This window comes from Drosophila kikkawai, chromosome 3L (genome assembly GCF_030179895.1).
Source record: "Drosophila kikkawai strain 14028-0561.14 chromosome 3L, DkikHiC1v2, whole genome shotgun sequence".
NCBI lineage: Eukaryota > Metazoa > Arthropoda > Insecta > Diptera > Drosophilidae > Drosophila > Drosophila kikkawai.
In genome coordinates, this window is record NC_091730.1 from 24,817,900 (window position 1) to 24,832,729 (window position 14,830).

General features: G+C 41.8%; 3 protein-coding genes across 6 annotated transcripts; 2 read left to right on the forward strand and 1 right to left on the reverse strand.

Moving 5' to 3' along the window:
- Positions 1 to 1,271: 1,271 nt before the first annotated feature.
- Alg11 (ALG11 alpha-1,2-mannosyltransferase) lies at positions 1,272 to 3,405 on the forward strand. The gene is made up of 5 exons (XM_017181089.2): positions 1,272 to 1,401; positions 1,455 to 1,647; positions 2,009 to 2,467; positions 2,522 to 3,195; positions 3,248 to 3,405. The coding sequence occupies exons 1-5, from the start codon at positions 1,388 to 1,390 to the stop codon at positions 3,327 to 3,329; spliced, it is 1,422 nt and encodes a 473-aa protein (XP_017036578.1). The 5' UTR covers positions 1,272 to 1,387; the 3' UTR covers positions 3,330 to 3,405.
- A 1,830-nt stretch (positions 3,406 to 5,235) lies between these two features.
- On the reverse strand, positions 5,236 to 12,172 carry MED1 (Mediator complex subunit 1). Of its 4 annotated transcripts, XM_070284916.1 has the most exons (5): positions 11,952 to 12,172; positions 10,610 to 11,896; positions 8,577 to 10,543; positions 8,132 to 8,191; positions 5,236 to 6,843 (listed from the first exon to the last, which is right to left on the reverse strand). In XM_070284916.1, the coding sequence occupies exons 1-5, from the start codon at positions 11,983 to 11,985 to the stop codon at positions 5,563 to 5,565; spliced, it is 4,629 nt and encodes a 1,542-aa protein (XP_070141017.1). In that variant the 5' UTR covers positions 11,986 to 12,172; the 3' UTR covers positions 5,236 to 5,562. The 4 variants fall into 4 exon arrangements, with proteins under 4 accessions (XP_070141017.1, XP_017036570.1, XP_017036571.1 ...); XM_017181081.3 differs by lacking the exon at positions 8,132 to 8,191 and having other exon boundaries at positions 5,237 to 6,843; XM_017181082.3 differs by lacking the exon at positions 8,132 to 8,191 and having other exon boundaries at positions 6,437 to 6,838; positions 11,952 to 12,171.
- A 1,305-nt stretch (positions 12,173 to 13,477) lies between these two features.
- Positions 13,478 to 14,376, forward strand: ORMDL (Orosomucoid 1-like). Its single transcript, XM_017181097.3, has 2 exons — positions 13,478 to 13,904; positions 14,017 to 14,376. The coding sequence occupies exons 1-2, from the start codon at positions 13,576 to 13,578 to the stop codon at positions 14,150 to 14,152; spliced, it is 465 nt and encodes a 154-aa protein (XP_017036586.1). The 5' UTR covers positions 13,478 to 13,575; the 3' UTR covers positions 14,153 to 14,376.
- The last annotated feature ends 454 nt before the right edge of the window (positions 14,377 to 14,830 follow it).

The window sequence follows — 14,830 nt, forward strand, 5'->3', positions numbered from 1 at the left end:
AAACCTTGCTCTAAATTTTTAATTAGGCAAACTTTTATATTTATGTATATTTCATATACCACTAAAATGTTTATAGTGCAGATTATTGTTGAATTTTATAGTTTTCGATGACATTAAAGAGAATATGGCAAAAGCCATATTAAAAAATAAAAATATATAGGAATCCTAAGACTGAAGAGACGATTTTCGAAAATTTACTCGTTGTTCCAAATCATCGTAAATTACAGCTTCCTTTGTTAAAAATTATTGTCTTTTTCTCATTTAAAAAAAAAAAAAAAAACAAATTTCAAATTTGTCAAATATATTTTTGCTTCCCGTTGCAAAAAGAAATTATTTAATAACACGCAAGCGTCTAGTTTGTGATATAATTTCCTTTATTAATTTTATTAACTAAAGCTTATAAGAGAAATGAGTCCAAGAAGTCGTACCTATGAGTTTTATTTCTTTTTATTTATGTATTTATTTATTTATGACAAGTTTGAAACATATGTATATATTTATTGCACTTGTCAAAGTAGATTAGAAGTATTTTTCTTAATCTAACATTTTTATAATTTTTTTATTACTTTAATACATTTAATACATTTAAACCATACACTTACCTGCGACCGATTAAGGAAGGATATGCTCCGACACACATCAGGTGGTCAGAGGCAATATCAGGTGCTTGAATATACAGTGGCGAGCAAAACTGAGTGCATGTTTACGAGTCTGACTTTAGGCCATTAATAAAAACCCAACCAACCACACAAGCAAAACAAACAAAAAATTATTATTAATTCATTAATTCATTTTTACTCATTTTAGGAAAGAAACCACAACTTTTCAGATAAATTCAAATACTTAGAATTAATAAACGAAATACTTGATTGCTTGATTGTTGACTCAAGGAATGAAATAAAGACCTTTGCAACAGTGAAATTTTAATTTTTATTTATGTTTTTCTGTTATATAAATTTAACAATGGAAAAATTGTTTCTTTGCATTTAAAAATAAATAATGTTATGGCAAATATATGAAACAAAATCAATAAAAAATTTGTTGTTGGCAAGTGTTGCGATAGTTTGAAGATATTTTCAGCAGTTTGTATGGGAACAGGTGTTTTCGGTTGGAAATATAGGCCACCTATCGCGATATATCGCCGATATTTTCAATAATTCCGTCGTCAAGTTGAAGTCATCCATTTGCTTTCTATTTAGTAGTGCAGGGAATACCCTATATATTTTTATTTGTAGTTGGCCAGCGATACATCGATTCTCCGAAAAACAAAACCGATTTTCCAAAGCAAACGGTTGTATCGATATTGAAATCGATTTTCTCCACATCCCTAGAATGCAATATTTTTATTTACGTGTAATAATTATGAGTGGATGAAAACAAACCCGAAATGATCGTCATAATGTAACAAATCTTACCTTTTACCATTCATAGTTACTCATTTATTTGTATTGCAGTCTGTGGGTCTTGTTATCGCTCGTTCTGGCGGCTGTTATTTCGTTTATCTCGCTGAGACAATTGCTGCTAAGCCGGAAAAAGAAGTTGCACAAATCCTCGGACAATAACATAAATGTTGGCATTTTCCATCCGTACTGCAACGCCGGTGGAGGCGGGGAACGTGTGCTATGGTGCGCTGTGAAAGCTTTGCAGGTGATTTTTAAAATTAAACATAGAACTTGCATCCACATATGTACATAAGGACATACATATGTATGTACATGACATAAAAATATAAGGTGGTTTCATCATATCAATGGTGTCCTTTGGGGTGATATTGGTCTCTCCTCATAGCGCTTGATTAGCTGGGAGCGAGATCAGCAAACTTTGATTGTCGACACCACCTTATAAAATTGCATCATGCCTATGTACGTGTCTTTTAGGGTTCTAATTATATCATAACTGCCATTACTCGATTTTGATTTTAAACTTTAAGCTAAAAATTAAGAATCCTTTTGCATGACAATTGAGGGCATAGAACCTTAATCACCATTTAAATCTGTCTTATTTCTAGGAAAAGTACCCCAACTCCAAAGTAATCATTTACACAGGCGATATAGATGCCTCGCCCAGTTCCATATTACAGAAGGCCAAGAATGTGTTCAATATTTCCGTCGACAGTGACAACGTGAAATTCGTGTTTCTCAAACAACGCCACTGGATAGAGGCCAAGAACTATCCTCACTTTACTTTGCTGGGTCAGAGTATTGGGTCCATGGTGCTGGGCCTGGAAGCACTCTGCAAGTTTCCGCCCGATATTTTCATTGACACCATGGGATACGCCTTCACATTTCCGCTTTTTCGATATCTGGCCCAGGCCAGAGTGGGCTGCTATGTTCATTATCCGGTCATCAGTATGGATATGCTAAAGAGGGTTCAGCAGCGGCAAATGTCGCACAACAATAAAAAGTATGTGGCCAGAAATCCGTTCTTGACATGGACCAAGCTAGCCTACTACCGATTGTTCTCTAAGGTGAGTTGTTATACATTGTGTTCCTCTTTATATCGGTAACGACATTTCGTTTAGATGTATAAATGGGTTGGCTGTTGCGCCGAGACAATCATGGTGAACTCCTCTTGGACCGAAAATCACATACTACAGCTGTGGGATGTGCCATTCAAGACTCATCGGGTGTACCCCCCGTGCGAGGTGGGCCATCTAAAAAAGCTCCAGCACACGGGCAAAAGCGACGAATTCATTATTCTATCTGTCGGACAATTTCGACCGGAAAAAGATCATCCCCTCCAGCTGCAAGCCATATATGAGCTGAGAACTCTTCTTGCCAACGACGAGGCTCTGTGGAGCAGAATAAAATTGGTGATTGCGGGGTCATGCCGAAACGACGAGGACTACGAGCGACTGAAAAATATGCAAGATTTGTCCAAACATCTGTCCCTGGAGAACAACGTTCAATTCAAAGTGAATGTGCCCTACGAAGACCTGCTCAAGTTGTATCAAACCGCGAATATTGGGATACACACGATGTGGAACGAGCACTTCGGTATCGGAATCGTCGAGTGCATGGCAGCTGGGCTTATAATGGTGGCCCACAGGTCGGGCGGTCCCTTGCTGGACATTGTGGAAACCTCTGAGGGGAGTCAGAATGGATTCCTCGCCACTGACGCTGTTGAGTATGCTGATAACATATTAAATATTATTGTTAATAATGCTGAAATGAATGGAATTCGGAGCGCAGCCAGGTACGTACCATAAGCCATTTTGTGTGTTTTTATTAATTGGTTTTTTTTTCAGGGCTTCGGTGGAAAGGTTCTCTGAGCGAGAATTTGAAAAGAACTTCCTGCGAGCTATTTCCGAATTATTTACAAACGCTTAAACCAAACATTTTTATGATAACTAGCATCTGTTGATAGTTTAATAATAAACTTTAAAACCATTGCTAATTAAATTCAATTGTCCTGTTACTTTTCTATTAAGCAGAATTCGCACACGAAATTCTTATCAATGGCACTTTGAAGAAGGGAAAGGTTAATATGTCGAAAAACTGCCCACTTTTCAAAAATATTATGGTGAAACGCCTAAAGTTAGCTTATTGAATTGAATACCATATAATGACATCATTTGAACAATTTTGGTATTAAAAACAGGTCTAGGAGTAATAGGGAATCCCCTTAAAAAGGTGGGTTTTCGGTGTACATCCTAAGTGTCCACCAAAAACATCCGATATCTAAACCCCGATTTTTGACTAAAAACTTACGATAATTTGTTAAATAAAAAATATAAAAATTAAAATGAAAAAATTCCGGACAGATACTCTTGTCTTTGTTTCTTTAGAAATAATTAAAGAATTTATGTTCCAAATTTCAAACTGATTGGTTCAGTAGATTTTAAGTTATCGTGCAAACCTACTCGCAAAATGGCATTTTTGAGGAGAGTGCTTTAAACTTTGTGATGCTCACATTGAACACCAAACAACTTCCGTTCAACTATGCACAACTTCGTCAATTTTGCTATGATCGATGTAAAACTTGGACACAATATTCTTAAGATATTGAGCTTAAAAAAAATTAAATACCTTTACCCCACTTAAAAAAAAAGATGAATCTGGTTATTCACTTAGTCTTAGTTGGTTGCAAACGAAGAGAATAAGTCTTTTGCGTTTTTATGTGATCTAGTGAAGGATTGCTAGGCTTGACTAATACAATCGAACACTTCCGTAGCTTCGTAAATTTTACTATGATCGTTCAGAAACTTTAGCCAAATATTCGTAAGAAACACCTATAACAAGAAATTAAGAAATAAATTCATAAATGAATACCTTAGCCCCCCCCCCAAAGTGTTTAAGGGGGGGGGTAAGGTATTTAATTTTTTTTTTCGTAAATTTTTTTTCATTTTTTATTTTTAAAGTTTAACATCTTAAGAATATTGTGTCCAAGTTTTACATCGATCAGAGTGAAATTGACGAAGTTATGCGGAGTTGAACGAAGGTCGGTTGGTGTTCAATGCATGAGAATCACAAAGTTTAAAGCGCTCTCCTGAAAAATTCAATTTTTCAAATCGGTGTACACGACGATTACAGAAAAACTACTGGACCGATCGATTTGAAATTTGGCACACACATTCTTTAACTAATTCCTCAGGTATTCACGTCGGCCTTTTTGTAATTTTTAATTTTTATATATTTTTAAATTAAGAAATAACGTTTTTTTTTAGTCAAAATCGGGTTTTTGACTTTCAAATTTTCTAAAAAATCACAAAAAAACTAAAAAAAAAAACGCTTCGTGAATACCTCGGGATACTTATCCTTTAACGAATGAGGTATAATTTTTTTAGATCGGATGATCCTGTGGACTGTTAGGATGTACACCGCAAAACTTTTTTTGGAGGCGACTCTGGAGATTCCCTATAACTTCTCTACCTCTAAATATTTTTCAATACAAAATTGATCAAAAATTATTCAAATGTTGTGTTATTATATGGTATTTAATTCATTGTGCTAACTTTAGCCGTTCCGCCACAATAATTTTTTGAAAAGTGGCCTTTTTTGCACCGAATTAACCTTACCCCCCCCCCCCCTTAAGCCAGCAGGAAATGTTCAGATGAGAGCCAAAACAAAGTGAAACGAATTTTCCTGCTCCTCCCTTTGATCCCCGCTAATGTTTGTTAGTAGATAGCAAGGAGGAAAATCGTCAATTCAGTGCGTAAAAACAAAACATATATACATCAGCCTTTGTTGAATATCTTTATATTTTATATAATATTTAGAGCGACGCGTTTCGCATTTGATATCGCTATGCTTTATTAAATATATCGTTAAATAGAGGTTTAACAGATCTTTTTTTTATTTTGCGACTCAACAGAATCCATTGTAATCTCTGAGATTTTGTACCAAATTGTATGTAATTTTTTTAATTTAAACAAATATTTATATTGGCCATAAGAGTTAAGAACAATAAGTTAAAATAAAAGGTAAATTGAAGAGATTAAGTATAACTTTTAGTTTAACAGTGATCCAAGTTGGGTTCTATCTTAATCTTAATTTCAAAACTCGCCTAACCAATGCGAATCGCATAGAGCAACAGGAATATCTCTTGGACGTGCACCTTCCGTCATTCGCCGGCCAGGCTGGCCAGAAGCTCCTCATCAATGCCATCCCCAGACGGCATTCCGGCCGTGCTGCTTAGGTTGAGGAGGCCCTCATTGGCACCGGGCGAAGGATGTGGCACCGGCGGCTTGGCCTCTGGGTCTGGCAGTCCGCTTGAAGCGACAGTTGCACTAGATGTGGAAGCTGTGGCCGTGCTCAGCTGGTCCGAACTGGGCGTACTGCGTCCACTGGGGGGATTTGTCCCGCTTCCTCGTTGTGAAAGTTTCGGTATCTGGAACTTATTGTGCAGACCTTTGATGAACCCCTCCATACTGGCGGCCATCGTGGGGGAAGCGTACTGCAGGATGGTCATCATGTCGGTGTGATGATCAAATCGCGGCGGAGGCTGTGAGGTGGAGCCACCGTGCGCAGCTGGCGAAACTGCTCCTGAAGATCCGCCTATGCCCACCACAGTGCTACTAGATTTGCGCTGGGAATTGCCGCCACCACCACTAACGGTGGCGAGTCCGCCCATGCTGGGACGTCGCCTAGGGGCGTTGTGTTCTTGGAAGGAGTTTGTGCTGTTGCTCTTTGTAAGCGGCACTCCTCCGCCTGCGCTCGAGCCACTCAATTTGGTGCTCAAATTGCCAGAGGAATTCGCCTTCTGGAAGAGATGCTTACTGGAAGAAGAGCTAGATGCGGCTGTAGCTGCTGCTGTGGCCTTTTTCGAGGCGGGTCCACTGTTCACGCCCGGCTTGAGGCCCGTGTGCTGCTTCTTGGTGGATCCAGATGACCCCGATGAGCCCGCCACAGCTCCACTGCTGCTTTTCGATTTTCCCTGCCCGCCGGCTGAAGAACTGGAGATGGAACTAGAACCAGAGCTGGAGCTGGAGCTCTTGCTGCTACCCGTCTTGTTGATGGTTAGCTTAAGGCCCTCTTGGCTGCTGGGCTTCACCATGTACTCCGTGGAAACTCCGGCCAGAGTGTTGCCTCCGGCGGAGTCCAAACTGCAGCCGCTAGTTGTCAAGCAGCTACTAGGAGGCACCGCTCCCGGCTGCTGTTGTGGCATTGCTGCCGTTGCCGCTGCTGCTGTTGTTGCTTGTGTTGTTGCTAGTGTTGCTGTTGCTGCCGCTGTTGGCGCTGCTGCCGCCGCTGCTGGTGCCCCCGGACCCTGACGCGATCCCAGCAGCGATGTTGGAGGAGCCAATTGCCCCGCTGATGCTGCTGCTACTGGCGCTGCTGTTGTTGTTACTGCTGCTGCCTGGGTTGTTGTTGCTAAAGCTGCCGTCGACGTCATCAAACTAACCTGACAAAGTAAGCATGTGGTTGTGTGCGTGTGAGGAATCAAACGAACCAAAACGAAATACAAATTGAAACAATCAAAATGAATCGATCGTACAAACGTAAAATAATACATGAGTTTAAAAAAGTGCCAGGTTTTCAAAACCATTCGAAAGTTGAGCACGTAAAGGGAGTTGCGAGGAAGGAAAAGAAGAAAGAGAAAAGGGAAAAAACAGAGCAAACCCCGTTAGTAGATACTTGTGTATGTTTAAAAAATGTATTGAGATACTGTTCAGAAGACAATAAATTCAGAATATAAAAGATACTACTCTCTAGTAAGTCTAATAATTGACCAAAACAGAAAAAGTTAACAATAATTTTACCAAAGATCTTATAATAACAGTATTTAATTGTCAAATGAAAACAATTTGTATGCCCCGAGTTTAGAGCGTATAAATCTTAAAACCGAATACGTCTTTATGTACAGATCTAGAATCCTGGAGAATACGGGTATCTAAAGGAGAGTAGCTAGTTCTAGAGTTCTGAGGCTTCTGAACTAAACTATAAAAGAGCCAAAAAAAATGTAGGTAGCAAAACAAATTGTATGGCGTTACCCATCTTGTTATATCAGTTGTCTTTTACTTTATTACAATTTAAACTAAAGGTTTCTGATAAGTGGTAACCCCTTATTTCTACAAAAAGCTCTTGGTATCTCACAAATGCATTATAAGATTCCCCCTTAAAAACTGCAACGCTAATACATGCTCAGATTTAGTCTAGACATCTCTAATATATATATGGATGGCTTTGTTTACATTTACTTTCAACAAAATTCGTAATTCATTTGACAAACTTGAGTTATTGCAATGTTTAGAGATTCTTTATAACTTAAAAGTGCCTAGTTTATAGATTTTGTTTAACCTTAAAAGAGCATGAGGGTGACTGAGATTGCCCGAAGCGTACAAAATTTTAGCCTACATTTTAGTAGTATAGAAGATATTGAAATATTTGTTTGAAATTCAAAGGTAAAAAATGTATTTCAATGCAGTTAATTTGAGAGTTCCCGACCAAAATCAACTGGTAACATTCTAGCAAAGATCAAAGCAAAGTTTACCACGGGGGAATAGTTTTCATCTTCATTACGTTTTGGCAAAGATTTTGTTTACAGTTTCGCATTGAATTTGAAATAGTACATTTCGAGCATCATTCTGAGTTCAATGTCTACGTAATATTAGATTTTGAGAAATATATATTATGTTAGGGCTTTTAAATAAACATGCCAAACGGAAAGGAATAAATACATACATACATACGTGCTCAATGCAGGGATAGTAGTGGTAAGCTTGCTTTTTAAGGATGCTAAAGAGAAGCCCCTTTACCATAAACAAAATTTGGATTTAGTCGAAAATAAAACGGATGCGGCTGGATATAATTAAAAATAGGATACAATATATATTTACAAAAATATATAGGAAAATGAGACACAAACAACAAAATAATAATAACAGAGTAACAATTATCGTCTTTAACTACAGCAGAAGTAGTAGGAAATTACAAAATATATAATTATACAACTAAGGTAAATACAGTATTTGCATTAGTTTAAAGTTAGGGTTCTGTTTGATTCTGCTGCATTAGGTTAGAGGGGAAGTTGGCAGAGAATCACTACGTGTTAGGCTTCCAGTGAGATATGCTGGGGGTGGGTTGGTTGGTGTCGTGTGGAGTGGAGTGGAGCACTTATAATGAAAACGGACTTACCGCACCTCCCGCCATACTCTTCCGCAGGGCACTCAGCTCCATCCCGGAAGCTCCTGCTCCAACTCCTGCTCCCACCACCACTGATGCTGATGCTGCCGGTGGTCCACCCGCTCCCGAGGTGGCCGCGTAGCTGCTTAATCCTCCTCCGGCCGCTAAATGAGAAAGACTGGCCACCGAAGTCTTCAGCTGCTGCTGCTGCTGCGAGGATTTCAAGGCGGCCACTGCAGCCGCTACACTGGCTGGGGAAATTCCTCCAGCGGCGACGGAGGAACCACTTGCAGCCATTGTAGATGAAGAGGAATTGGAACCGGATCCAGAAGACGATTTCTCCTTTTTAACGCTTTGTCCGCTGCTTCCGCTCACTACTGATCCAGTCGTGCTGGTTAGTGGAGGAACTGGAGGTGGTGGTGGCGGTGCGCCCACGCTTGCAAAGGATCGCACAAGACCAGGAGCCACACCAGGACCCGAAGAGGAGGGGACTACTCCAGATGGTACGGCTCCCGCAGAGGATGAGGACTTGTCCCCCTTGGGACTCAGGCTTGTTGCCGCAGTGGCCGCACTTTTCAGCGTGGACATGCTCGGCTTGCCGGAGGATCCGTGCTTTGGAGAGTGGGTGCCAAACGGAGACTTTGGACTATTGGAGGCGGTATTGTGCTTTGGACTGCTATAGACGGGCGAGTGCTTCGGGCTTGGACGCCCCGGAGGCACTCCAGCCATTAGACCCTGACCAGCGCCACCTGCCTTTGGGGACGACGAGGGTGACGAAAACTTTCGCACTACTCCACCCGACGTGGAGCAATCACCACCAGCAGCTGGCGAGTTTTGGCGCGAGTAGATCTTCTCCGGAGGTCCCATCGGTGAATCGTCGCGCTTCTTTTTGCGTTTCTTTTCTTTTTGGGTATCGGAGGAGCTGCTGCTTGTAGAGGACGAGGTCGATCCACTTGATCCGCCCCCACTAGACGAGGAGCCACTGGCAATGCTCTCATGTGGTCGCTTAGTTGCCCCACCTGATCCGACCGTAGTGGTGTTACTCTTCTTCGACGACTCCTTAATGGATTCCTTACCTCCCGTGATGGGAGTGATGGTTATGGTCGTGGCTGCCGCACTGGACGAGGAAGCTGCCCCACCGCCAGCGACAGAAGTCTGGGCGTTAAGTGGGATTATCTCAATGCCACCAGTTCGTTGAACCTCGACGCCTGCGACGACTCCACCAGTGCTTGTCGATCCGACAGAACTTGACTTGCCGTCTCCTGAAATGGGAGTAATGCTGACGCAATGCTTCAGATTCGGGGTCTTGTCCTTCCAAATATTCTTGTACTTGTCAGCAATTTCCTGATCGGTTGTTTTTACGGCGGCCGAGGAGCTGGAGGTGCAGCTAACGGAGGCTCCACCAGGTGAAATGCCAGCCTGGGGATCCGTTTCGCGCTTAAGGTTTATCAAACCGGCGATGGCCGCAGCAGCCGAGGTTGAGGCAGCAAAGGAATCGGCCAGGGATCGCGTTTTCGAGTCCATCTTGAGGTTGTTGATGTTGGCGAAACCACCGCCAGGCAGACTACCATCTGGAGGCGGTGCCGTGTCCATGGTGAACTGATTGAAATTACTGGTGCATCCGCCTCCGCCTCCGCCTCCTACTGATCCTCCGCCGCCGCCTCCTCCTCCGATTGCTCCCGCAGCGCCCGCTCCGGGACCAATAACGCCATGCAGTTTGAACTCGTGCTCCTCGTCCCAGCACTTGAGCAGCTTGTAGATAACCATCGGAATGGAAACCACCTTACGGACAGTGCGGGTTAGTTTTTGCGAGAGCTGCTCGTACTCATTACTCAGGCAGTAGACGCTGCATGTGGGCTGACCGTCTTCCAGAAGGAAGTCCACCGTAGCCAACGACTCTTCGTACGGGTGCTGCAGCTCAACGGTGATCTGATTAAAGGAGACGGCAGTCACCTCAAGTATCACAGTGCTGTCCATGTCTACAAGAAAACCCAAACCAAATTAGAAAAGATGGTTTCAAGACAAAGAACCCTGTGTGTACATACCATTATATTGTTTTTGCTGCTCGCGAACACAGCTCGCTAGAAGCGTATAAAACAGTGCCTGCTTCTTCAGGAACGCCACGATCCGCGGCACTTGGGCGGGCTCCGTGAAGGGCAGCGAAGACACAAGCGTGCCCTGAAGTTTACGGTTGTCGGTAAAGAAGTAGCAGTGCGTTTCCTTCGGCAAATTCACATACAGCCCGCGCTGTGTGTTCCTAATCGCCTGCTTGGACGCAGTCTGTACAATTAGATTGAGCACTGTTGTGGGCGCCGTGGGGGGTGTAGCCATCGCATCCAGCCCGGGTAATCCCAATCCCTTCAACGACTCCAGGCACACGGGCATTGGCTTGTTAAGACGTAGCACATATGTAGCCGGCATTAGCAGGGAGTTGTTCTGGTTGAGCTGAGCGTATGTGGGGACCTCTAGGCCCGTTTGTGCATCGCGTACGAACGACACCGTGGGCATAGTCTGCAGTTTGTTTGCAGAAGAACCTTCCAGGTTGACGGTGGCACTCAAGCCGTGACTGCTACGCATCACTTTATCAATGCTGAAGTCCCCACTTGCCAACTTCGGGTCACCCTCCGGCAGGTGAAGGGGCGGGCAAAAGTATGTTAGCTTCATCGGATGCCCTCCCCGTCTAGGCAGCACCAGTCCGACGGAGGAGCTGGTCATCAGGGCATAGCTGTCGCTGGAGTGATTTTGTAACTGCATCTGGTAGAGGCTCTGAATGTCCGTTTCCAAAGCCTGCAACGCAACAAACGCTTTCTTCTTAACCTTCGGCTCGGCGTTCAGCTGGTATATAGAGGAGAGACCCTCTAACTGGACCGTAAAGTCTGCGAAGTCGCCGGACTTCAGGCAAGCCACCAGTTCGCTGGACTGTTGCTCTATCTTGCACTCGTGGTGCACTTTGACGTCTGTCAGACTTCCTGCGGCGTCCAGTAGGATCTCGACGTAAAACATGTCGGTGGAGATGAACAGTAGCTGCTGGTCCTCCATGAATTTTAGGCCCAGCTGCCTTGAGAGGCTCTCCAGCCGTTCGACGAGGCCATGGCGCGATGTCACCTTAATGTAGTGCTGCAGCTTGTCTAGCGCCGCCTGCAGCGTGGCCTTGCATAGCGGATCTAGCGGATAGTGTTTCTCGATGAAGTACATTCGCACAGACTTCTTGATCTCCTCGTACGTCTTGGGCTTGTTCCTATACTTTGCCCGCAACTTCTCCATCATCGTCTCCTGCTGGATTTGTTTGTTTTTCTCCTCGATGCTGGGAATGAGCACGAGGTTCCCAAAGCCTATTAAAAATAATATTAATAATGAAATTCGCACACCTATCATGGTTGTGCTCACCAGTCCCCGAGGATTTGGCATTAGAACCGCTCATCTTGATGGCTTAAAGTGAATTTTCCTTGACTAAGCCAAGCTTTGGGCTTGAAGGCGGCGAGGCCTTCGTAATATATTAATGTATACGTTTTCTTTTCCGTTTAATTCTAATCGAAAAAGAGCCGAAAATTTTTTCAACGCTTAAACAACAAAATGGCTGATATTTTCCGCGAAGTGTGACCGTTTCTTTAATATGCCATAACGTCTCATCGAAAGTTTATAAGTGGTGCGAAAATATCGATTACCGCGGACATCGATTTTTCCGATGTTAAAAGAAATGCATTAATAAATTAAATTAATAAAACAATCAACTATTCAGTGAGTTTAAATTTTAAAATAAAAAAATTATCCAAAATGTATGATAATAAATAGATAGCAATAGAAGATCGAACAGAGCTTTTTAAATTAAAGCCTAGTACTCTGACGAGAAAAAACCGCTGTATAAATTTAGACAGCGGCCAAACTCCATATAAAAAAAACGGTGTCGAAAAAAAAGAAGAAGAACTTTTAGACACGTCGTTTTTTTCGGTACTCTGACGACGAAAATGAAGCCTGCGAAAATTGAATGGCGTTGCCAGATCAAGATAGTAAACAGCTGATATCGCGCTGTCTAAATAATTCATTTGATTTATTTAGACACCCCTAATGGAGGGAAATTTGAAGGAAAAAGGTGGAATTGATAGGGGCTGTCAAGGGGAAGCCCATAATATGGAATTTAAAGCCTAGTACTCTGACGAGAAAAACCCGCTGTCTAAATTAGACAGCGGAATCGCTGTTTATTTCGCTACCGAGCTAGTGTGACCAAAAAAATTAAGGAAATTCCATGAAAATGTACTTTTTATGGCGTTTAAGGATTTTCCTTGGTCACACTGGACAGCTGTTTGTAAACAAATATTCAAAAAAAATATTAAAAATATTAATAAATATGGCATTAAAATGTCCTTTGTGGGTTAAATTCCATATTATGGGCTTCCCCTTGACAGCCCCTATCAATGCCACCTTTTTCCTTCAACTTTCCCTCCATTAGGGGTGTCTAAATAAATCAAATGAATTATTTAGACAGCGCGATATCAGCTGTTTACTATCTTGATCTGGCAACGCCATTCAATTTTCGCAGGCTTCATTTTCGTCGTCAGAGTACCGAAAAAAACGACGTGTCTAAAAGTTCTTCTTCTTTTTTTTTTCGATACCGTTTTTTTTATATGGAGTTTGGCCGCTGTCTAAATTTATACAGCGGTTTTTTCTCGTCAGAGTACTAGGCTTAACCCACAAAGGACATTTTAATGCAATATTTATTAATATTTTTAATATTTTTTTGAATATTTGTTTACAAACAGCTGTCCAGTGTGACCAAAGAAAATCCTTAAACAGGATTTTCCTTAATTTTTTTGGTCACACTAGCTCGGTAGCGAAATAAACAGCGATTCCGCTGTCTAATTTAGACAGCGGGTTTTTCTCGTCAGAGTACTAGGCTTAAAGATCAATAACGGTTGTGATTTAGTGCTGTCGCTAAATCATCGATAGTCTCCGATGCTTCCATCGACGGCTCTCCACCTCTATTGTTTATGCTATTGTTGTTAAGTTAAATAAAATGACGTCCATTGCCGGAGGCCACGGCGAGCCGAACCCGAACAGCTCCTGGCTGAGTGCCCGCGGGTTCTGGCTGGCCTACCTGCTAGGCCTGCTGTTGGTGCACCTGCTCTTCTTATCAGTGCCATTTGTCAGCATTCCATGGGCATGGACGGCCACCAACCTGCTCCACAATGCGACTCATCTGTACTTCCTACACGTCATCAAAGGGGCTCCTTGGCTGAGCACGGAGAACGATCCTAGCCGACGGTGGACGCACTGGGAACAGATTGACGACGGCGTGCAAATGACAACCACCCGCAAGTTCCTCACAGCCGTTCCCATTATTCTGTAAGTGTAAAATATCTATTGTTTTTAAAGTTTATTCCAAACTGCGGATCCGAAGCCCGGAAGCTATTCTTTAGTGTCGAGGAATAATTGTAACTCTTTTGATTTTTTTCAGTTTTCTACTCACGTGCTTGTACACTCGGAACAACACAGAACACTTTATAGCCAACTTCATATCACTGGTGGTGGTTACGCTTCCTAAATTGCCGCAGTTCCATGGAGTGCGATTGTTCAACATCAATAAATACTAGGACCCGTGCCATATATTCGGAATTAGTTTGTTGAATTCCTGCCTTTTCGTGATCAAGGCACTTTTGTACTTGATATATAAACCGTGTAAATATTCCCAAATAAATATATGTACATAAACAATGGTTACATTGAACTACAGTATGAAAGATTTTGAATGGCTTGTACAAAATAATAAACGAAAACACTTTTTAAAAAGGAATAATAAAGGGAATAATAACATTGACGATTGCGCTTTCAACTCACATGTCTTATAAAATACAATGTTATGGCAAATATTAGTAATTTATTTGGTTTTAGGCCAATTTGACGAAAGACGACAGACGATATCTTAGAAACCAATGACAAATTTTTTGTTTAATATTAATATTTTTAAGGGAAAGCGATAGGAATTTATTTACCAATAAATTAAAAAAAAAGAATTGAATGTATTATTGCGCTTTCGAGTTTATCACATCAAAAACTTTCAAAAATTTCTTAATAAACGTCAAAGATTAGTCGTGCCTCGAATATATCCAAAATTATTTGTTTTGTATATTTTGACTTTTGTTTCTACGTTATTTTTATACCCTTGCAGGGTATTATAATTTCAGTCAGAAGTTTGCAACGCAGTGAAGGAGACGTTTCCGACCCTATAAAGTATATATATTCTTGATCAGCATCAACAGCCGAGTCGATCT

Excerpts from the sequence above, each read along its gene's own strand:
- Alg11 (XM_017181089.2), top strand. Across the intron at positions 1,648-2,008 it reads GCGCTGTGAAAGCTTTGCAG|GAAAAGTACCCCAACTCCAA; the intron begins GTGATTTTTAAA and ends TCTTATTTCTAG. Across the intron at positions 2,468-2,521 it reads ACTACCGATTGTTCTCTAAG|ATGTATAAATGGGTTGGCTG; the intron begins GTGAGTTGTTAT and ends CATTTCGTTTAG.
- MED1 (XM_070284916.1), bottom strand. The coding sequence starts at position 11,985 with ATGAGCGGTTCTAATGCCAAATCCTCGGGGACTG. Across the intron at positions 10,544-10,609 it reads GCAGCAAAAACAATATAATG|ACATGGACAGCACTGTGATA; the intron begins GTATGTACACAC and ends GTTTTCTTGTAG. Across the intron at positions 6,844-8,131 it reads ACTATCCCTGCATTGAGCAC|GTTAGTTTGATGACGTCGAC; the intron begins GTATGTATGTAT and ends TTACTTTGTCAG.
- ORMDL (XM_017181097.3), top strand. The coding sequence starts at position 13,576 with ATGACGTCCATTGCCGGAGGCCACGGCGAGCCGAACCCGAACAGCTCC. Across the intron at positions 13,905-14,016 it reads ACAGCCGTTCCCATTATTCT|TTTTCTACTCACGTGCTTGT; the intron begins GTAAGTGTAAAA and ends GATTTTTTTCAG.